General features: G+C 41.1%; 1 protein-coding gene across 4 annotated transcripts in view; it reads left to right on the forward strand.

Annotated features, from left to right (window-relative positions):
• The window catches only part of EPHA6 (EPH receptor A6), an 872804-nt gene that overhangs the window by 22251 nt on the left and 825565 nt on the right, over positions 1 to 24988 (forward strand). For all 4 annotated transcript variants that reach the window (XM_054046132.1, XM_054046149.1, XM_054046139.1 and 1 more), the window contains exon 2: positions 22337 to 22401. In XM_054046132.1, the coding sequence (XP_053902107.1) occupies positions 22337 to 22401 (65 nt within the window). The remainder of the gene's footprint in view (positions 1 to 22336; positions 22402 to 24988) is intronic.

Raw genomic sequence — 24988 nt, forward strand, 5'->3', positions numbered from 1 at the left:
TTAATGGGGCAGGTTATAGCTGTGGAACGCCGATTCTGGGCCCGGAAAACAAGCACAGACTGGTGGGACCGCATAGTGTGGCAGGTGTGGGACGATTCCCAGTGGCTGCGAAACGTTTGCATGCGTAAGGGCACTTTCATGGAACTTTGTGACTTGCTTTCCCCTGCCCTGAAGCGCCAGAATACCAAGATGAGAGCAGCCCTCACAGTTGAGAAGCGAGTGGTGATAACCCTGTGGAAGCTTGCAACGTCAAACAGCTACCGGTCAGTCGGGAATCAATTTGGAGTGGGCACATCTACTGTGGGGGCTGCTGTGATGCAAGTAGCCAAAGCAATCACTGAGCTGCTGCTACCAAAGGTACTCTTGGAAATGTGCAGGTCATAGTGGATGGTTTTGCTGCAATGGGATTTCCTAACTATGGTGGGATGATAGATGGAACCCATATCCCTATCTTGGCATCGGAGCACCAGGGTACCCAGTACATAAACCGCAAGGGGTACTTTTCAATGGTGCTGCAAGCACTTGTGGATCACAAGGGACATTTCACCAACATCAATGTGGGCTGGCCGGGAAGGGTTCATGACGCTCGCGTCTTCAGGAACACTACTCTGTTTAAACGGCTGCAGCAAGGGACTTACTTCCCGGACCAGAAAATAACTGTTGGGGATGTTGAAATGCCTATAGCTATCCTTGGGGACCCAGCCTACCCCTTAATGTCATGGCTCATGAAGCCATACACAGGCAGCCTGGACAGTAGTCAGGAGCTGTTCAACTACAGGCTGAACAAGTGCAGAATGGTGGTAGAATGTGCATTTGGATGTTTAAAAGGTCGCTGGTGCTCGTTACTGACTCGGTCAGACCTCAGCCAAACCAACATCCCCATTGTTATTGCTGCTTGCTTGTTTGTGCTCCACAAACTCTGTGAGAGTAAGGGGGAGACCTTTATGGTCGGGTGGGAGGCTGAGGCAAATCGCCTGGCTGCTGATTTATGCACAGCTAGACACCAGGGAGATTAGAAGATCACACCAAGAAGTGCTGCACATCAGAGAAGCTTTGAAAACCAGTTTCATGACTGGTCAGGCTATGGTGTGAAAGTTCTGTTTGTTGAAAACCTGCCCCCTTGATTGACTCATTCCCTGTAAGCAAACCACCCTCCCCCTTAAATCACAGCTTGTTTTTAAAGGAAATAAAGTCCCTATCATTTAAAAATCATGTATTCTTTATTGATTGATTATAAACATAGGGAGAGAACTGACAAGGTAGTCCGGGTGGGATTTGGGAAGAGGATAGGAGGGAAGTAAAAGACTGAAAAAAATCAATATAATGACAGATTTTTGGTTGGGCTGTCCACTGGGGTGGACTGGGAGGGTGCATGGAGCCTCCCCCCCACGTTCTTACACGTCTGGGTGAGGAGGCTATGGAACATGGTGAGGTGGGAGGGAGGTTATACAGCGGCTGCAGCGGCACTCTGTTATCCTGCTGCCGTTCCTGAAGCTCCACCAGATGCCGGAGCATGTCCATTTGATCACGCAGCAGCCCCAGCATTGCAGCCTGCCACCTCTCATCTCGAGCGTCCCTCATGACCTCACATTCACTGGCATCTTTCCTGTACTTAGATACCGTGTCCTTCCACTCATTCAAATTTGCTCTTTCATTTCGGGTGCATTCCATTATTTCCAAGAACATCTCGTCTCGTGTCCTCTTTCTCCGCTGCCTTATCTGAGATAGCCTTCAGGATGGAGGAGGGAGGCTTGAAAAATTTGCAGCTGCTGGAGGGATGGAAAAAAGGAGAGAAGTTTTTAAAAAGATACATTTTACAGAACAATGCTTATACTCTTTCACGGTGAACACTATTCACATTACATAGCACATGTGATTTCAGTACAAGGTCGCATTTTCCATCTTAATATTGAGTGCCTGTGGCTTTGGTGTTAGAGATCACAGACGCAGGTCTGGGTAACAGAATTTGGCTTGCATGCGGCCATGGTAAGCCATTCTCTTTTGGCTTCTGCGCCCTCCTTTCCCACATACCAAGCAAAGCCCGTTGACTGCTGCGGTTTTCCTGTTAACCTTCAGCAGCAGAAAACAAACTAACTCCCCCCCCCCTCCAATTCTCTGGAATGATCGCTTTATCCCTCCCCCCACCACCTGGCTGGTATCAGGGAAGATCCCTGCTAGCCAAAGGCGAAAAGCTCAGCGCCGATTTCCCCCTCTACCCCCGCGCTTGGCTAACTGCAGGGAAGGATTTCTTTTCAGCCACAGGCAAACAGCCCAGTAGGAACGGCCACCTCTGTCCCCTTAATTAAATTCCCGTATTTCAACCAGGTTACCATGAGCGATATCACTCTCCTGAGGATTACACAGCGAGATAAACAATGGATGTTGCTTGAATGCCAGCAAACACTGGGACCATACGCTGCCAGGCTTTGTCATGCAATGATACCAGATTACTTGCTACTAGCATGGCGTGGTCAAGTGTCCTACCATGGAGGCCGGAATAAGGCTGCACTGCCCAGAAACCTTCTGCAAAGACCTTTGGAGTACCTCCAGGAGAGCTTCATGGAGATGTCCCTGGAGGATTTCCGCTCCATCCCCAGACACATTAACAGACTTTTTCAGTAGCTGTATTGGCCGCGAATGCATCCCAAGTCCTCAGGGCAAATTAATCATTAAAAAATGCTTGCTTTTAATCCATGTCTTATATTTTAAAAGGTAAACTCACCTGAGGTCCCTTCCATGGGGTCATGGTCTTGGGTACTGGCTTGGGAGGGTACTTCAGTCAGGCAGAGAAAAAGATCCTGGCTGTTGGGGAGAACGGAGTGCTGTGTGCTCTCTGCAAGCTCGTTGTCGTCGTCGTCCTCCTCCTCCTCTTCCCCGTCCGCAGAATCCTCAGGTGTGGCTGATGAGATTACCCCCACCTCGGAATCCATGTACAAAGGTGGGGTAGTGGTGGCGGCCCCCCCTAGAATTGCATGCAGCTCTGTGTAGAAGTGGCATGTCTGCGACTCTGACCCGGAGCGACTGTTTGCCTCCTTTGTTTTCTGATAGGCTTGTCTGAGCTCCTTGACTTTCACGCGGCACTGATCTGAGTCCCTATTGTGGCCTCTCTCTATCATGCCCTTGGAGATTTTTTTTTTCAAAAGTTTTGGCATTTTGTCTTTTCGAGCAAAGTTCTGTTAGCACTGAATCCTCTCCCCATATAGCGATCAGATCCAGTACCTCCCGTACGGTCCATGCTGGTGCTCTTTTTCGATTATCAGCCTGCCTCGTTACCTGTGCTGATGAGCTCTCTGTGGTCACCTGTGCTCTCCTGTGCTGGGCAAACAGGAAATGAAATTCAAATGTTCGCGGGGCTTTTCCTGTCTACCTGGCCAGTGCATCCGAGTTCAGATTGCTGTCCAAAGCGGTCACAATGGTGCACTGTGGGATAGCTCCTGGAGGCCAATACCATCAAATTGCGGCCACACTAACCCTAATTCGAAATGACAATATTGATTTCGGCGCTACTCCGCTCATCGGGGAGGAGTACAGAAATCGATTTTAAGAGCCCTTTATTTAGAAATAAATGGTTTCGTTGTGTGGACAGGTGCAAGGTTAATTCGATTTAACGCTGCTAAATTCGAATTAAACTCACAGTGTAGACCAGGCCTAACGGTTCAGGCATATAGGGCACTCTGCTCTACTTTCCTAAGCCATGCCTCCTCCTCTGTGCTGCTGTTTATATCACTGCATACCCAGCTAGCAGGGCCTGCACTATCCGTGCCAGTAAGTGTAGACTTACTCTGATTATTTTATAATTAAATGAAGGGAAATAAAATGATAATCAATGGTTACTTTAGATACTAACATTTTCTATATGCATTTAAATGTAAAATATTTGCAACTATACACCTCAAAGAAGCTTGTCATCTCAAGTGCTTAAATAACAACCAAGGTTTGCACCATTGAGAGGAAACATACATGAGGTACAAGTAACCAGCACTCTCTTAGTATGCAAAACATTTTCCAACCATCAGTGGTTTTTTCTTAACATTGAAGGCTTTACAATGCTTATAAAGGGAATTACTTTCAGTAAAGCAATTCTTTAGCAACTTTTGAGTCAGTTTAAATTAGATGCTTTTACTTGCAAGGAAAGCTTAGTTTTATGGCTTCTGATAATATCTCTTCTGCATCACTTTTAATTCTGAATTCCAGCATCAATCAATGTGCCACTGATCCATGCTCTCACTTATGCCCAAGCTCCTTGATCTATTCTGTCCATCATCCATCCTTTTCCCCTCATCATCACAGCCCACCAATCAGTCTCCTGTCTCTGAATCCCACATCTTTCCCCAGCTTCCCAGTTAAAATCTCCTCTTCTCCTTCTACTCCTTACCCCCATGCTTTCATTCAAATTACCTCTAGACCCACAGTCCATCCTCAGATTTCTGCTGAGCATCCCTAGTTCATCCTCTGCCCACGCACCTCTTCAATCCATGATCACTGCCAACTGTCCATCTTCTGAGACCCGCAGGAGTCCCCTATTTGCCTTTTTCCCAACCCCAGTACCATGAATCAATTTTCTGTTCTTCATGGTAATTAATTTTTTCATTCCTGCCTTTCCACCCAATGATTCCCAGACAAATCTCTCCTCAGTCCAACCCTCTTCCACTCAGCCTCCTCAATCAATTTTTTTGGGGGGTGGCATCTGCTCATCCTTTTGGGCCTATCAATTCACATTATACCATCCCAAAATACATTCTACGTGCTTGCTACATCCCACCCACTTAATCCATCTTCTGCTCTATAGGCACCACCAATCAACTGATCCTTTAGACAACTCAATCAACTGGCTGTTTCCACAGCCACTGCCATTAACTGATTCTTCCCTTAACAGGCTACAGAAGGCTACTTTTATTCTTAGACATTACCTCTTCCTCATTGTCATAGCAAATTCACCTCATCCCTCTAGAAATCTCTGCCTCCCCAAAGCACTGCACTCCAGCCAGGTGACCCTCTGCCTCCCCCTGACAACTGATCTTCAGGTATGTCTACATTACAAAATTAGGTCGATTTAATAGAAGTCGGGTTTTTTTTAGAAATCGATTTGATACAGTCGATTGTGTGTGTCCCCACTAAGCGCATTAAGTCAGCAGTGTGCGTCCACGGTACCAAGGCTAGTGTTGACTTTCGGAGTGTTGCACTGTGGTAGCTATCCCACAGTAGCTATCCTGCAGTCTCTGCCGCCCATTGGAAATCTGGGTTGAGCTCCCAATGCCTGATGGGGGAAAAACATTGTCGTGGGTGGTTCTGGGTACATGTCTTCAGACCCCCTTCCCTCCCTCCCTCCGTGAAAGCAACAGCAAAAAATAGTTTCTCACCTTTTTTCCTGGCTTACCTGTGCAGATGACATATCACGGCAAGCATGTAGCCTGCTCAGCTCACTGTCACCATATGTCTCCTGGATGCTCCTGGCAGACGCGTTACTGCAGTGCTACACAGCAGCATCCCTTTGCCTTGCCTTTCGGACGGCAGACAGTACAATACGACTGCTAGCCATTGTCGTAGTCCCGTGGGTGCTCCTGGCCGACCTTGGTTAGGTTGGTTGGGGGCGCCTGGGCAGACATGGGTGCTCCTGGCTGGCTTCGTTGAGGTCGGTCAGGGGCGCATGGACAAAACTGGGAATGACTCCAGGTCATTCTCTTTAAGTTTCGTCTAATGGAGATTCAGTCCTGCCTGGAATATCATGCCAGCTGGAGGCTTCTGCCTCAGGCTGCTCTCCCAGTCAGCAGCACCGCGCGGTCGCACCTACCCCAGCCTGCCCCTTGCTCCCATGGCTCATGAAGCCTGGACAGTAGTAAGGAGCAGTTCAACTATAGACTGAGCAAGTGCAGAATGGTGGTAGAATGTGCCTTTGGACATTTAAAAGCTCGCTGGCGCAGTTTACTGACTTGGTTAGACCTCAGCGGAACCAATATTCCCATCATTATTACTGCTTGCTGTGTGCGCACAATATCTGTGAGTAAGGGGGAGACATTTATGGCGGGGTGGGAGGTTGAGGCAAATCGCCTGGCCGCTGATTATGCGCAGCCAGACACCAGGGCAGTTAGAAGAGCACAGCAGGGCGCGCTGTGCATCAGAGAAGCTTTGAAAACCAGCTTAATGACTGGCCAGGCTACGGTTTGAAAGTTCTGTTTCTCCTTGATGAAAACCCGCCCCCTTGGTTCACTCTTTTTCCCTGTAAGCCAACCACTCTCCCCTCCTCCCCTTGATCTCCACTTGCAGAGGCAATAAAGTCATTGTTTATTTTTTTAATTTAATTTATTGTTGTTTCAAATTCATGCATATTTTACTAATTCGTCATACAAATGGGGGGATATCTGCAGAGGTAGCCTGTGGGGGAGGAGGGAAGTACAGGGGTAAGCATAGAAGCAGCATGTCTGGGGCTCTGACCCGGAGTGGCCGTTTGCCTCTTTGGTTCTTTGCTAGGCTTCATGCAGCTCTGCTGCGCAGGGCCGCCCAGAGGGGGGGGCAAGTGGGGCCCCCACGAGAATATAGTATTCTATAGTATTGCAGCTTTTTTTTAATAGAAGGGGCCCCCGAAATTGCTTTGCCCCAGGCCTTCTGAATCCTCTGGGCGGCCCTGCTGCTGCGAGTCCCAGGGCTTTTCCTGTCTACCTGGCCAGTGCATCTGAGTTGAGAGTGCTGTCCAGAGCGGTCACAATGGAGCACTCTGGGATAGCTCCCGGAGGCCAATACTATCTAATTGCGTCCACACTACCCCAAATTCGACCCAGCAGGGTCAATTTCAGCGCTAATCCCCTGAGGAATACAGAAATCAATTTTAAGAGCCCTTTAAGTAGACAAAAATGGCTTCATCGTGTGGATGGGTGCAGGGTTAAATCGATCTAATGCTGCTACATTCGTCCTAAACTCGTAGTGTAGACCAGGGCTTCGTCTCTCCCTGACACACCTCTCAGAGGATCCACCGTCTCTCTCTCTCTCCCAGACCCTCATCATTCAAGGCTCATTGTAGAGCTGTGTGTCAAACTGATCTTTTTTTTTTTTTTTTCCTTTGGTTTGCTGGGCATTCTGAAAAACTGGGGTAGTGTGGGGATTGTTTTGGAAAAATTCTTCAAAATTTCCAGTGAAACAAAAAGTTAGAAAAATTCAACTTGGGTCAAATGAAATATTTTGTTCAACCCAAAAGTAAACACTTGATTAAACAAAATTTGAAAGGTTCTTTAATTTTTTTTTAAATGAACTAAAATTTCAACTAAAATAATTTTGAATTGAAAAACCAAACATGTTTTGAAAATGTCAAAACAAAATGTGCTTTGAATTTTCTCTTTTAGGCTTATTTCAACTGAATTAACTTAGCAAAATCTATACAAATTCACAATGTTTTTTATTGATCTGAATCTGCATTTTTGGGTGTGGGGGGGTAAATTCTGGGCAATTTTTTTTTGCCCAGATCTATTTCCCAGTAGTCCTGTTCCTCCTCTGACTGCACAGTATCACTGTATGCTTGTGAGGGCACTCCCCTAGGAAAAGGCAGAGTCAATGTGATATCTGTTCTGCTCCTACGGCTTTCCTAGCTAGGTAGTGAGTGTCACAAGAGAAGCCAGAGCAGCTCATTCTATTCCTGAATCCCTTCCTTTCTTATTATATGTAGGGCTTCTGTTTTTTAGAGTTTATTCATCTCATTTACCAGGGTTTATTTTTAGCACTTTGAGTTTTATGTAGATGTCTAAAAATCATTTTCACATCTTTCTCTTGTGTATATACCATAATGAATAATGTATATCACACTACCGTACTGAGTAATCTCTCTCTAATATTCCTTAGTGCACTTTAATGTAGTACTGTTTCAAGCTACGTTAGTACTGGGGAACCTTGAGTGCACACCAACAGGGTCTACATGGGCTAACTAATGTGCAATAAGTTATTGCACTTTAGAAATCAAATCCCTATTGTCTGCATTATTATTCCATATAGTGAAGGCCTTTGATACAAGTAACCATTTCCAGTGTTTGTTGGACAAACCCTATTTTTTTATTTGGGTGTTTTGTCTGTTTAGCAGTTAAAACTGAAAATCAGAAGCCCTACTTGTATGTGAGGGGAGGAGCTGCTGTAGGAATGCAGAGCACCTGATCGGTGTGTTGTATGCTCATACAGAAACTGCAGGGACAGGGAGAAAAGAAAGTGTAGAGGAGGTGTTATGCCCCATGTTGTCTGTCTATGGTCCTGGATGTGGTAGTGGGAAGATGGGCTCTATGATAGGAAATCATGACATCTCATTCCATCTGTTTTGCTTATCAGCTCTGGAGATGTAGGAGTAGGAGACATTATGGACACGCTAAGAAAGAACTTCCTTTTAATACTAAGGCTTCATCTAGAATGGAAAAATCTTACTTCCATAGCTATTATGCTTATCACAGCTCCTTATTCATCAACTTTTATCTTGGCACTTAAACAACTTACTAGCATGTTTTCCTTCGCCACATTGTCAAGATAGTTAAGTCCCAGGCAGACTGCAAAGAGCTACAAAAGGATCTCACAAAACTGGGTGACTAGGCAACAAAATTGCAGATGAATTTCAGTGTTGATAAATGCAAAGTAATGCACATTGGAAAACATATAATCCCAACTATACATGTAAAATGATGGGGTCTAAATTAGCTGTTACCACTCAAGAAAGAGATCTTGGAGTCGTTGTGGATAGTTCTCTGAAAACATCCACTCAATGTGCAGCAGAAGTCAAAAAAGCGAACAGAAAATTGGGAATCATTAAGAAAGGGATAGATACTACGACAGAAAATATCATATTGCCTGTATATAAATCCATGGTACGCCCACATCTTGAATACTGCATGCAGATGTGGTAGCCCCATCTCAAAAAAGATATATTGAAATTGGAAAAGGTTCAGAAAAGGGCAACAAAAATGATTAGGGGTATGCAGGGGCGGCTCTAGTTTTTTTGCTGCCCCAAGCATACTTCCATGGTTTGGAAGTCAAAGCTGAGGTAGCGGTAATTATTCATATACTATTATGTCATAGAGAAATTGGCTACTCTTTCACAACTCTTGCATTTCAACAAGAAAAATACTTACCCATCTCTAAATTCCTTCTGATATCTTAAGCATTTCCATTGCACCTCATTCTTTGATTGGAGGCAAACATAATTGCTATAATATTTGTTCTTTCATCTAAGAAAGTACTTAATTGGTACAATTGAAGGGTTATTTATCCCCTCCCCCATTTTTCAAATAACTTGCTAGGCGGAACAGCAAAAAAAATTATCCCTGCAAACAGAGTAATACAAAATTCTTAATTCTAATTGCTAACACAGTGATACAAATCTAGATGTTTCAAAGTCCTCAGCTAATAGTGTTGATGCAGTATTATACAGTCTGTTTTTGGCATTGCCTTTTAAAGTTCCTCAGCACCACTCCAGCAATCCTCAGTGACATTCCCCTTGCATCACTGGGTTATGTAAGAGGTACTTAAGTCTGAAGTGGTCCTTTTGAAGCCCTGTTTTGAACTAAGTCAAACCACTACTATTGCATTTCCAAAGGTAGTCATGCAATATTTTTGCTGCATTTTCCCTACATAATCACCATGCCCCAGACATATTAATTACAGGTAAATGGAAGTTTGAGAAATGCCTTCCCAGCCCATGTGTTACAAGAGACTCCTTGCTACAAAAGTCTATTTTTAGTTATCTTAGAAATATTTATACAAATCTTTTAAGTAAGTAGTGTAAAAAAAATGATCCTTACTAAAACAAGTACTCACTTGCATGTATAACTAATTCTTCTGGAGTTTTTTTTTACTGGACATTAAGAAGCAATGGAGTACGATATGAGATGTTGAAAATGCCTCTTTGTATCAGCACCCTCACATTTTCCCCCCAAATAAATAAGTATACGAATGTAGTATGGGGAAATTGGGTCTATTAAATGCTTTGTATCAGATTTCACATCACTAGAAAGAGCTTTTTCTACTATTGGAATATTTAGTTACAGTAATAGGAAAAAATAATTATACATCAGTAAATACTAGACAGATTACTTAACAGATTAGGCATAATAATGGGCAGACTATATGAACTATGAAGTTCTCAGGTCTCTAATATTCTTCAGTTAACAGTGGACTCTTAGGATTTCAAAGTTAACTCCCTGTATGTGCCTTTACATTATACCATTCAAAGCTAAAGCTCAGACTCTGCAGGTGTTAGTATTGTGTACTTCATGCTGTCCAATTCTGCAAGGCAATTTGGGTTTTTGGTAAGAGCATCAAAACCGTATCTTCTACAAATGACATAACTGTCATTTATTTGTTAATGTTAGAAGCATTGCAAACCTGATTGTTTATATAAACAATTTTAGCCCTCATGCTGATATTACATGGTACATAAAGAGACTGAGCTACCAAAGCTACCAATTATTAGCATGTACTTCAGTTTGACAGCCTGACCCGGCACCTATAAAATGTTCATGCTGTGAAGGCTTGGTGCTTAACACTGTAAATTATAAATGAAGAGTTAGCAGAAAGTGACAGACTGGCTCAGTGAATGAGGATTACAAAGCTGAGAAACATTAAATTGACTCGGTAGGTGGATATTTCCTAAAACGGGTCATGAGAATAAGACCAGTCTTTTTCTGGAGCTAGCTATCATGAGTGAGCAACTCTCATAGCTATTTCAATTGTATTTGTTTTTGGTGGGCTCCTAATGCTCTGCAGTAAAAATGATACTAAGCTAAGCATTTTATATAGCTGATGTTCTTGTTAACGTTTGCCTCAGATGGTCTGAGGTCTGTTACATATCACATTTGCTTTATATTTTTCCTTCATCTTCATTCCCTGTAACTTATTTATTCTCTCGCCTTTACATAATTTGTTTTTAAAATTATGGAAATGAGACAAAATATTCTTAAGCTTATCAAAGACTTCTGTCTTTAAAGCAGATATCTGCTTTAAATCAGAGAAGTCATGTGAGTTAAAATGACTTATTTTTCTCACTACACTGGTAACTTTGAAAACCACACTTGCTTCTCCCAGTAGATGTTTGTTGCCTGCTGACTTGTACATGCTGCTGACAGCAGTATGAATGCTTGCCAGCCAGCTTTAACCCTCAAGCAAGCAGGAAAAATACATATTTTGATTGTATTCCTCTTCTCCCATCCTTCATATGTTGCTTGGCTTCTTCCTGAAGTGCTAAGACAACATGTCCTTGTATAAGATGACACAAAACGTAGCACAACAGGGCCCTGACTTTGGGTACAGTTGTAATTAATACTAATACTCTTTCACTCTCCAAGAGGTGTATTTCCTGGATCATTCATACATCTCCTGGGTGACTTCTGAGTGGTAGCTCCAATTCTGTACAATGTCATTGTGGGTACACTGTCTTTGCCCCTTGTACACCAGTTCATCCAAACGTACTGAAGGCTTTATTTTTAACTGTTGGAGGCAGTGTGACAAAACACTAAAATGGGCATCAGGAAACCTGGGTTCTATTCACAGCTCTGCCACTGATGGGTTGTGCTACTTTGGGCAAATCACTTCACAGCTGTACCTCAGATTCCCCGCCTGTAAAGCAGGAGCAATGATATTGTACATTTAACATCAAAGGCCTACAATTTTCAGGCATAACATTTTTTTTATTTACTTATCATGGTACTAGATAAATTTAGCTAACTAAATTGGTTTATAGACTGAAAAATAAGAGTAATTTTTTGTTCATTAAATCTTTGACTACATAAAATTGAAAAGGTCAGTCCCTGATTGCACTCTGTGTGAGCGCCACTGTGACATGATGCACCGTTCTGCCTTGGGCTGTCCCAAAAGGACTACTGGTAGGCGTTCTGGCCACTTAAAGCTTCTTGTAGTGCAAAGAGCAGGCCCGTTGCTGTTGACCCTTCATGGGTTGGAGCATACGGATAGTAATCCAGATCTCCAGACCAGGATTTAACAGGGTTCAGGGTCATATCTTTCCCTCTCAAGGTTATTGTGTTGCCCCAGGGCTGTGAGGAGTAAGAGACGTCCCTGCATTCCCATGTGGCGGTTATGTGGGTTATGCAAATGGAAACAGATGTTTCTTACACTCTTCTTCTGATAAGGGGCATGCAGAATATTTTGAGAGGAAAATTTAAATCCTAGTAGATGTAACAGGAATCTTTATTTTCTTATATAATTGTGTCCAAAAAAGTAAATAAATAGTATTAATTAGCCTTCATATACGCAGGCAATAAATGGAGGCTGTAAGAGGTCAGTTGAAATGGACTTAAAATCTATTTGCTACAATAAAAGCAATCTGTGTGGGTACCAAAGGGACCAGTGTCAGAGGGTAAATATTGAAATGAGCTACCATGATGCAAACAGTTCAGAGGAATAAGTGTAAAGAGAACTGAAGAGCTGCCTACAGCTACTGATCAGTTACTGTAACATTGAGAGTGAAGGTTATCTACTAATCAGCATGGAGACCTCTTGATTGCAACTCAGCTCAAGGTGCATGAAGTGCTCATGACCATTTGCTCATTCTTGAATGGGGACACTCTGATAGACCTCTGCAGTCATGCATATGGTGATAGCAACAGCCACCTGTGCGGCACCAATTAACACCCTCTTGGAACCGCGTGGAGAGCCCTCTTTGGGGTCACATGTGCAATGAGGAGAGAGCACGCCACTGGGCTATTCACTACCTTCTTCTGTAAGCCCTATAAGGGATTTGGTGGGAAGTTATCTGAAGCACCCTCTTGAGTAGGGAGGATCCCCTAGAAAACAAGTGGAGATGAGGCAACCGCTCTGGAAGTGTCAGTGAATAAATGTAACTAGTTCAGATTTTTTTGCTTGGCTTTTAATTAAAGGAAGAGCATAGGAACACACACTCTGAAAAACATTAAACACATTTTACCTGTTTATATTAAAGTTTAATATTGTTTGGTTTCTCAATTATATTTCTGTCAGAACTAAAATTAGTTTTAAAAATTAGTCATGTCATGTTAATTTTTATTCAAATGGCTTTAATGTTTGAAATAAAATATTATAATACAAATGCAAATATGAATGGAGAGTCCACAAGGTTAAAATCAACTAGAAGACTGTTAAATCTGACTGATGATGACATATCAACATGTCCCAATCTCCTACACTTTTCGGCCAGAAGACACCATCATGATAATGTACTCTGGCCTCCTGCACATTACAGGCCATAGAACTTCACCCACTAACTCCTGTAATGGACCCATAATCTGTAGCTGAGATACTGAATCCTCAATTCTTGATTTAAAGACTTCAAATTACAGACAATCCACAATTTAATCTAGTTTAAACTGGCAAGTGACCATGCTGCAAAGGAAGGCATAAAAACTCCCAGGGTTTCTGCCTGACCAGGAGAAAATTCCTTCCCAATCCCAAATTGGATTGGATTGAGTTCAAAGACAGTGAATATTTTTAGCCTTACAAATTTATTGGAAAAACTTTGTCCATAATTCACTTGTTTCTAATTTTCCTAATAGAAATGTACTCTCAAATTTATAAATGATGCTGACAAAATTCAGATACTCGTGTTCACTTTACAAAAATCTGTCCAGTAGCCCATTGTTGAAGTGAACATAACCATGATTAGCAAGTCAACTAGAGTTGGTGAGAACCAATTTTTTTCTGCAGGGAAAATGGCTTCATTACAATGATTTTGAACTCATGTTCATATCCAATATAGCTATTGACCTCATTAAATCCCACGCTGGAGACCAGAAGTTTTGAAAAATATAAGTCATAAGACACAGGCTGTTTTGTGGTATTAGTTTCTGGGCTTGTGATCTATATTAGCTTAACAGAAATCAACACAGCACTATGAAGGCCACAAAGGAATATCTTAGCTATTCACTCAGTTTTTATTACTAAGACAAAACATTGTTTCAGAGAACATATTTTCTCATCCTGAACTTAATTTCCTGAATAGCCTAGTAAAGGATAACAATTTACTTCTACCAGCTAAGGGAATTACTTCTTTAGCTCAAATGATAGAGTCCTGTGCTGTCCGGCTGAGGTTTCTATCTTCAGATCCTATTGGTATCCAATCCGGGTGCTTGTAACATGACTAGGAATTAGTCCCTTTTGTGTTCATGTACCAGATATCCCCAGACCAACTCCCCCATCTTCTGGTATGCAGCAATCTAACACATCCCATGTGAGGCCTAATGCCCCAGGCCCCATGTGAGGCCTAATGTGTCATGTGGCAGGCCCAGCAAGACTTTATTCTCCCACGTTATTTTTCCTCCATTGCACCCCCAAGGAAAGCTTGAAAATGCAGATGCAATCCACAAGTTAACAGGCTGACTGTCTCTCTGTCTTAATAGGATTTTTTGCAATCCTCTTTTACAATTTTGTTATGCTTATGAATTAGTCTTTTGGAAAAGCAGGCAGTAATTTGGGATTCTTGAAAACATAATGTGTACTAGTTTCTTCTGGCAAAAGTTTTCACAGTAGTAAAAATTATAGATTTAAAAAAAACTATCTCTTGGTAGGCTTATTGTAATTATTAACCCAAAAAGAGTTCAGTGCAAGTTTATTATCAAAGATTTCTACATAGCAAATACACTTTCAAAGCGTACTTGCATTCTTTGGCCCATATGAATATACAGAGATGACACCCAAGGTGTGTGTTGGCATCACATGAAATCAAATATGAAAACTGCATGGTTGGGCAAGCTCCTAGTTTCTTTAAACTGACTGGTATTGTATGTCAATAACTGATAATTCATTTGATTGTTTCCCTATCTTTGGAATATTTGCATGAATTTGAGTGTTACAGGGCTTAAACTTGTGATTTTGGAAAAAGAGGTGTGCTGAGTAAAAGTTATGCTGGTACAGTGGGTGTCACATGGGGACAGCTGCTCCCACTTGAGCCTCTTCATAAATGCAACCACCAGTAGCATGGCCATATGGACAGGCTCCTGATGTTGGGAAGGAAGATGTTAAAGTTATAGATGGATGCATCAGACAGGGCAGGAATATTAATAGCACAATTACATAAACCCAATGAGCCTAACACCCATGTAAATATCATGAGGGGACTATGGCTTCTATACTAGCCCACTGTGCAGAGGAGCTTCCTAGGAGATGGACGGCCTGTTTTGGAACCCCAGCTCTCTTGGGGAAGAGGGCGACAAGATGCAGAGGGGGAGAGGGAAACGGGTCAAAACACTTCAGTTTTATATTTAGAGGGTAAATATATTGGTCTAAATCAGTCTCAGGTGCAATTCTAGTTAGATCACTGAGGCTACCTCAAAGATGAATTCTGTCCAGTATGCTTCTCAGAGTTCAGACAGCAGCAGACTTCTCTTCACTAAAAAACAAAACAAAAAGCCATTGAAGTATCCATGCTTCATCTTTAAAGCTGACTATGTTTCTCACTTTTCTAAAAAAAAAAATCCTTTGTGTATGCTATTTTTATTAAAAAAGTGTTCTTTTAATACATTATTTAAAAATAAACTACAAAGTAGTGAACAGAACATAAAAATAGACTTTTCTTTATGCCAGGGCTGCTCCTTCCTGAAAATCATAAACCCATCCAAATTCTTGACCTTTAACACTTGGAGCTTCAATTTTTGAAGGGTATTTAAAAAGGTGAAAGTCTTAAATTCTTGTAGTACTTCAAATGGGCCCTTATCCTGCAATTGCATGGATAGCCTGGCAGGGGAGAAAATTTAAAGTGATTTGGCCAGAGGGATGAGTCAAGAGAAGACGGGGGGATCATGATCAAACTAACCATAAGCAGGTGGGACTAGAAAGATGTAAGTTTCAACACCACACAACATCCAAGAAAATAGACTTTTTGAACAACCAGACACTGAAATCATTGCCACAGATACCACATGGGGCGGGGGGGGCGGGGGAAGAGGGGGGTTGAGGAGAGAGACAATGATAAGGGAACTGCAAAGCACAGAAATGGAAGAAGCAGAATAGTGACTTATTTCCAAAAGGGGAAAGAGAACCAGGAGGTGCTCAACCCAGCTAGAAGTATGGAATTGTTATCTGATACTTAGCGAGTTTACTACTAAGGAACTTCTTTTTGGGTGAAGAGAACAGAAAGCCAGAGGGAATATATTTGGTGGGTGTCCTTGTGATAATGAAGCTAGCAGCCATGGAGAGATTCTTCAGCCACCCAAGAAAGTAAATACTTGTCATTGGTAAATCTATTTTAAGATAAGTGGGCAGACAATTCAGCAAGGGGCACAAGGACAACAGGACTGCGTTCTGTCCTCCTGGAGCAAAAATACAATATGTAACTGGAAGACTGGATGGAATTACAAAGTTTTCTGATACATTCCACTGCTGATACCTATTGGAAAAAGTGACCTGGAACTACACAGATTATAGAAGACTTCAGGAATCTTGAAAGGGAGCTGAAGAAGAGGAAAGTCCAAATGATTTCTTGGTGATTCTTCAGGTCCCACAAGTAAGAGAAAAGAAAAGGCAGTAAATACTGGTGAACCATTGGCTGTGTGACTGAAGGTTTTGGTTTGGGGAAAACCAAGACACATTCCAGTAGGATAGATGATGGCACACGTATCTCAGGCTAGGGGCGAATATTCTAATTTGAAGGTTAACCAGAGTAGCCACGAGGGTATTAAACAAACCTCAAAATGGGTATGTGCTACGAGGTAAATGAAGTACAAACTAAAAATTGGTGTCATGAACGGATTCTACTTGTGTGGAAAGAAAAGATAAGAAATTTTTCATTTGCCTATATACCAGTACTAGGAGTCTGAGTAACAAGCAAGAAGGATTGAAAATTCTCATTAAAGATGTAATTGGCATTACTGAAACCTGGTGGGATGACTTGCATGATTGGAATTAAAATCATTGGTTATATCATTGGTTACATAACCTGTTTAGAGTTGGTAAAAGATGATGTGTGGAAACTGGACCTCTACATTAAATACACCATTATCAGTAACTCAGAACCACAGGATTTTGAATGCATATGAGTCAATGTGCTAACTAACAGAGTCCAGGAAGGGGTACTGATAGGTGTTTGTAACAAACAACCAAATCAAACCAGAGAACAGGATGAGTTACTCCTTAAGTACCTGCCTGGAATGTGTGGAAAGAAAAAAATATATTATGGGGGACTTCCATTGCAAAGACACATGCTGGAGATCTAATGCAGCTGGTAGTAAATTTTCTAACACAAAGTATTGCCCCCAGTACAATGAAAATCTATTTTGGACCTTGACTGATTGAAAATGAATTCATCGGTGGACTGGAAGTTGGTGGTTGCCTATGGACCAGTGATCATGATCTGACTGCATTTGATACAGGCAAACAGAGGAAAAGATATAATTTGTCAAATTTAAGGAAAACTGAGCAAAATTGAGTTAGAGAAAAAATTTAGACAAATAGGTAAATGTGCCTTCTCCTCCCACTCCTTCTTTTCATGGATCCTAGTCCTTCAGAGGGCCTTCCTAGCAGAGAGTGCCACAAAAGCTTCCACTTGGGAAGCAGATAACATGTAGATGGTCCATTTTGCTTAGCGATATTGGGGATAAGCTAATGGACAGCTAATGGTTAAATCCTCTGACGACATCATATAGGAAAAATTACTAAAACATTAAGTTTGACTTGCCAATACCTCTACAGCTTTTTGTATTTGTAATGGGTAATTTAAAAAAAAAAACTTTTGTTCAGTGTTACCGTATTCATTTATATCCTAGTTTTGGTTTTTATCTTTATTTTACTATTCTAGTGATAGTCTAATACTGTCAACTACTACATGTTTATATTTTTTCCTTTTCTATTTGACAATTTTTGTTTTTTTTCCGGACTTTATTTTTTGGCTAATTAGTTGTTGATCCTTTTCCACTAATGATATCACTGGTCTACAATTTTTGAGAAGTCATCTGCTTCAGAGATAAAATGTGCTATTTATGTGTTTTGGGATGTGCTGAATTCAAATATGACAGTTAAAACAACTGATTGGCTACTGTTTCTAAGATATTTCAGTTTTTACATTTTATGTCTATGTATATCGTGTAGATAGTAGAGCTTTAATCATAAATTGTAAACCTAGGTCTTTTCATGTGTTTATGGTTGCTTTACATGATAATATTTCAACTGTCCTGTTTATGTAACACTTAAAAATCAGCAAAAGGGTTATATCAATAAAATGTATTATGAAACAAAAGGCAAAAAACTATTATGTACATAGTTTAGTCCTATTCAGTGTCTACTGGGCGCTTCTTGGCTTGTCTCTTGTATTCATTCAATGGAGCATCTCTTGTCACTGTCCAGCAATAGTATGCAAGCACTGATGGGCTCCATTTGCCCTGATAGCGTTTCTCCATTGTTGCAATGTCCTGGTGAAATCGCTCGCCGTGCTCGTTGCTCACTGCTCCGCAGTTCGGTGGAAAAAAATCTAGATGAGAGTGCAAAAAATGTATCTTTAGCGACATGTTGCAACCAAGGCTTTTGTATGCCTTGAGGAGGTTTTCCACCAACAGCCTGTAGTTGTCTGCCTTGTTGTTTCCGAGAAAATTTATTGCCACTAACTGGAAAGCTTTCCATGCCATCTTTTCCTTGCCACGCAGTGCATGGTCAAATGCATCATCTCGAAGAAGTTCACGAATCTGAGGACCAACAAAGACCCCTTCCTTTATCTTAGCTTCACTTAACCTTGGAAATTTTCCACGGAGGTACTTGAAAGCTACTTGTGTTTTGTCAATGGCCTTGACAAAGTTCTTCATCAGACCCAGCTTGATGTGTAAGGGTGGTAACAAAATCTTCCTTGATTCAACAAGTGGTGGATGCTGAACACTTTTCCTCCCAGGCTCCAATGACTGTCGGAGTGGCCAACCTTTCTTGATGTAGTGGGAATCTCTTGCACGACTATCCCATTCGCAGAGAAAACAGTAGTACTTTGTGTATCCAGTCTGCAGACCAAGCAAGAGAGCAACAACCTTCAAATCGCCACAAAGCTGCCACTGATGTTGGTCATAGTTTATGCACCTCAAAAGTTGTTTCATGTTGTCACAGGTTTCCTTCATATGGACTGCATGACCAACTGGAATTGATGGCAAAACATTGCCATTATGCAGTAAAACAGCTTTAAGATTCATCTTCGATGAATCAATGAACAGTCTCCACTCATCTGGATCGTGAACGATGTTGAGGGCTGCCATCACACCATCAATGTTGTTGCAGGCTACAAGATCACCTTCCATGAAGAAGAATGGGACAAGATCCTTTTGACGGTCACGGAACACGGAAACCCTAACATCACCTGCCAGGAGATTCCACTGCTGTAGTCTGGAGCCCAACAGCTCTGCCTTACTCTTGGGTAGTTCCAAATCCCTGACAAGGTCATTCAGTTCACCTTGTGTTACGAGGTGTGGTTCAGAGGAGGAGGATTGGAGAAAATGTGGGTCCTGTGACATTGATGGTTCAGGACCAGAAGTTTCATCCTCTTCCTCTTCCTTGTCTGACTCAAGTGAGAATGATTCTGGTGCATCAGGAACCAGCAGTCCTTCTCCGTGGGGTACTGGGCGTATAGCTGATGGAATGTTTGGATAATGCAGTCCACTTTTTCTTCTTTGACATACCTTTCCCAACTGGAGGCACCATGCAGAAGTAACAATTGCTGGTATGATCTGTTGGCTCTCTCCAAATCATTGGCACTGCAAAAGGCATAGATTTCCTTTCCCTGTTCAACCACTGGCGAAGATTTGTTGCACAAGTGTTGCAGCATATGTGTGGGGCCCACCTCTTGTCCTGATCTCCAATTTTGCAGCCAAAATAAAGGTGATAGGCTTTCTTAACTATAGTGGTTATACTGCGCTTTTGTGATGCAAAAGTCACTTCACCACAAACATAGCAGAAGTTATCTGCACTGTTCATACAAGTACGAGGCATCTCTGCTCACTTTGGCTAAACAGAAATGTGTCCCTTTGCAAAATCAAACACTGACAAATAAGAGAGCACGACACTGTATGATTTCTAGAGCTGATATAGGGCAATTTGTTCAGCAGAGTGATGTAAGCTTCGTTATGATCGCATCATCCATGACTTCTAGGAATAACATGATGCAATTCATATCATGTATGATGCAATACCAGCTTCAGATTGCATCATTCATTGTTTTGCCTAAAAAGCAAATACTGTCCAAACCCAGTCATAGATTTATTCATAGATCCAGTCAAAGATGTATTTTAGTAATTTCTCGTTTAAATTGAGATCCCTTCCCTTTATAACTCACTTATCCTCCACCATTCCCAAGTCAAGGGTTGTATATACTGACCCAATCGCATATCTTGAAAACTAGAGCCAATCAACAATTTTAAGCATCATTTTCATTCTCAGTGACCCAGAATTAGTAAAGTTTGACTACATTTATTTCAGAAGCATTTTGGCTGTAGAGCAGTGTTAAAGTTAACACAGATGTTGTGTGTATGTAACTCTCGCTAGTAGTTTTGAGCCTCATCCAATTCTTGTTGAATTCAGTGGATGATGGTTTGGGACCTTTCTAGAGCCTCTGAGGGATTACTATTTAATTAATACTTCAGGTTCTGCTGGGGGAGCTCACACCTTATTTATTTTTTGCCCATGACAGAAAGGTATTTTTTTTTTTAATCAGAACTCGATTATGTGATGGCGATTATTGTAAAAACAAATGCATCTGTCTTACAAAGATGTAAATCTAAATCTATCATAATTTCAATGATTAATATACTCTAGTTTTGAAAAGTTGATACTCATTACATGTATAGCTTGGTTTGATCCCAGAAACCATTACTCAAGAAAGCAATTCAAACTCAAGGGTATTGTCCAACTGAAGTAAAGGTTACTCCCTCTTGCTGACTCTTTGTACCTGCTTAGTCTGTGAACTGCTTGAGGTTTAACTGTCCCTTTAGAACAGCTGGAAAATCATGAGAACCATGGGGTTGTTACCACAAACAAATAAGACATGAGTGGTGCATAGTTCATTTCCTAGCTAGCTGTTCAGGGGTGTGAACTTCATCTGCTCTGAGCCATGGGTGTAGCAACAAGTGTAAATCTTACCTTCTTGTGTGATGAAAGTAACAACAACCCAATATTACCAGGACTGTATCTTATAAGTACCTCAACTTTGATCTTGCTGTTGAAAAGTAAAATGGTACTTGTGAAAGAGCTAGGCTGGCTGTTCACTGTGTGTGTGTGAGAGAGAGAGAGAGAGAGAGAGAACTGTAGGATGCAACTTAAAAAAATATTCTTCTCAGAAACCTGGTTGATACTTTTTTAAAAACACCATAACTGGGGAAATAGAAATAACAGTGCTAGTCAACAATGAATTTTATATCTCAATCTTGGCTTATGATTCTGATATGGGACCATAAGGTCAAACATAACTCTTCGATTAGTACAGGTACAATCTGGCATATCTCAAGATACTGAATTTACTGACAGTTTTACAAGTTCTGAATTGTGCGTTGTTTTTGCATAATTAAGACAGGAAAGAAACCCAGTTTGCTATGCTTTTTTATTTGAACACCTATAAACCCAAAAATCCTTTCGAAAAGAAGTTTTTATTACCTTTGTCAGTGTAATGATATCCAAACCTCGTGTCATATAATAAAAATTATACATGAAAATTGCAAAAGATTCACAGTATACAACATTTTGGAAATGATAGTATCTTTTAGCACTTAATCCAAATAGACTAGCAAAACTTATTATAGTCAGACTCTCTAGTTGTTTTGTTATTGTTCTACAGATTCAGTTACAAATGATGACATATAAAATGGAGATAATGACCTTTATAAAGTGGTTTTGAGATGTACCAGTGAAAAGTGCTATGTTAGAGCTAAATGGTGGTGGTATTATATTGATTGATTGTATTATTTCTTAGCATTTTACCCCAATTACGTTTAACTTTAAAATGTGGAAATGACTTAAACTCTGCTTTTCTTCATTTTTAAAGTTCACAAAGCTTGAATCCAGAAACACATCTGAATGAAAACTTTCCCAAATTTCCAGGTGGGGCTGGCGTCTGGAACTGGGTTTCCTCATTCAGGCATATCTAGTTATAACCACAACGGAGTAATACACTTTTAAATTACACTGTAGGAAAAGATTGAATTTTCATATAATTAGTCATATCTTCTGAGATTTAATTATGAAAGGTAAACACAAAGCTAAAATTCTACTAGTAGTTACAGCCAAGCAACCGCATTGACTTTAGTGGGATTAAACCAGTGTTGAAGAAGTAGAATTAGCCAAATTAATGCAGGCCTGGTATTTAAATTATTTTGCTCTATTTCTATGTCTAGAACAAATAAATATCTAATATATATACATATATTTTTATTTCTAGTGGTGTTGCTTGATACTACAGCTGCAATTGGAGAACTAGGATGGAAAACCTATCCTTTAAATGGGGTAAGTCAAGTTCTTGTTTTGCTTTTGTTGTCCTTTTTATTCAGCACTCTGGCATTTCAACAATCAAATGGACTAGTTCTGCTAAATGGATACTTTCCTTCAGTATGTACTAATGGAAAAGATTTTGGGATAGTGAAATAAAGAATCTGAATTGTAGTTAACACTAAGAGCCCCAAGAATAACAAGTAAATATGTGCACATATTAGGCCTGGTCTACACTAACCCCCCAATTCGAACTAAGGTATGCAACTTCAGTTACGTGAATTACGTAGCTGAAGTCGACGTCCCTTAGTTTGAACTTACCGTGGTCCAGACGCAGCAGGCAGACTTCCCCGTCGACTCCGCGTACTCCTCGCAGGATTACCGGAGTCGACGGGGAGCACTTCTCGGTTTGATTTATCGCGTCCAGACAAGACGCGATAAATCGAACCCAGAAGTTCGATTGCCTGCCGCCGAACCAGCGCGTAGGTATAGACAGTACCCCCATCAGCTGCTACTTCTATAGGGAATGGTCTGTCAGGATTTCTCACATGTCTGTAGTTGGAGGTTTGTAATTCAGTTATGAATATCTTTTCTGTTTTTAAATCAGGACCAAGCTTTCTTTAAATTTCATAGAAAAAAATAATTTATCCATTTATTACAGTAGTTTGAAACAATTTATGTGATGAAAGTGGCATTTTTGACTCCACTGTCTGATGGCATGATTCCAACTGTTAATTCTGAAAGCCTATTAAAATATTGTAAAAGAGTGAAAACAAAGCTATCAAAGTTTAGAAAATGTATATATTTATGTAAAATGGCTTTTTCCTATATGACATTTTTAATCCAAAGTTCAGTATCCTAGATAATGTTTTACACAATTGCACGATAATGTTAATCTAGATTGACATGACAAGAGACACAGGGTGCTTTGTAGGGCACAAAGCCTCAGAGCTTTGCAGATGGCTGGCATGCTTGGCGTGATGTGGCCAGACTGGGAGGGAGAAGAAGGGTGTGCTTTTTTTAGTGTAACCACTTGAGAAATATTTGAGGCTGAACTTCAAATGGTGTATTGCTCTTTCCACCTGTCCAATGCTCTGAACAGCACATCTATCCTTTTTAGTTTCACTTTTAATTAAGATACAGTATACTGAAGCAATTAAGTCCTTTTTATATGTTGGGTCCTTATCCTAAGGACGCCCTAAGTTTAGCTATCTCTTGCCTGGTGTGTCATTCCTTTTCATGTTAGGTGGTATTATCTTTTAATTGCTGTATATGATGCATGTGCTCCGTTGACTTCTGAAACAAACTGAGATATAGAGCACCGATGGTGTTTTGTATTAATTCTTTGTGGGTTTTTCTTTCTTGCAACACATTCTAGAAGGAAATAAAGTTGTCCATCCTCAGCACCTTAATAATCTGTTCTTTAAAAGTGCCGCTAGTGTCTGCCCTCAGGGACTCCAAGCAATGTGATATTTCTTATTCTCAGCCTGTTTTCAAAATAATGGATTACATTTTTCAGGCTTTTCCAGTCCTTCGTATTCTTAGACAAGATTCTTTCTCTGTTAATATGTATCTCGGTATTTTACACTTTGTTTGCAGTCTCATCTAGCCTGAATCCTAAATTCTGAAGGTTTTCTATGGACAAAATAAACAGGCTCAGCTGGAGTGGAGTACCCGCAGGGACACCTCTTAAAGAAGAAGAGGAGGTTACTCACCCTGTTCAGTAACTGATGTTCTTCGAGATGCATGTCCCGGTGGATTCTCCACTACCCACCCTCCTGCCCTCTACTTCAGAGTTGGGGTAGCCTCTGTTGTAGAGAAGGAACTGAGGAGACCAGTTGCGCACGCATACTATTAAGGTACACTCAGAGTGGGGGTGGGAGGGCAGGCGCTGTGCGTGCACGACCGGTACGAGTACTGCTGTAAAAATCTGAGTGAAGGCGCAGGGACGCACTGACATCTGGAGTGGAGCACCCTCAGGGACACTCATCTCGAACAAAGTCAGTTACTGCATAGGGTGAGTAACCTCCTCTTTTCAAGGCAGAACTCTGTGCCAATTTGATGAAGAAGAAAACTCACCGCCTTCACACTCTCTCACTCACACACACACACACACACACACACACACACACACACACACACACACGAAAGGCAACAAAATAGCAAATAAAAACTTCCAACATTTCCTTATCCCAGTGTGGAAATAGCCCTAGAAGAAATATAGGGAATTGTCTGGCCTCATGAATTGACACTTTGAATAGAGTCTTTTCTGTCTACATGTGGCAACCCCTTTTATTTATTGTATTGATTTTGAATCAAGGATATAAGTTTAGTTGTATGTGACTTTCCATGAGTCTGAATTTAACATCCATTTTATATGTCTTGTTGTTTAGCTCTTTAAGAGACTACTCAAAGTTAATTGGTGGGAGAGAAGCTAGCCTAATTAGGTCAGCTTTTTGCTATTGTAAGGGCACGTTTTATGTTTTCTCAATATTTCTATTTTTGTTTTTGACACTATGATTTAACTCCTTTATATACTAAGCTATAGTCATGTAAAAGTGAAATGATCACACTGGCAACAAAAGGCTCAAATCCAGTATGCAGG

Source organism: Malaclemys terrapin, chromosome 1 (genome assembly GCF_027887155.1).
Source record: "Malaclemys terrapin pileata isolate rMalTer1 chromosome 1, rMalTer1.hap1, whole genome shotgun sequence".
NCBI classification, from domain to species: domain Eukaryota; kingdom Metazoa; phylum Chordata; order Testudines; family Emydidae; genus Malaclemys; species Malaclemys terrapin.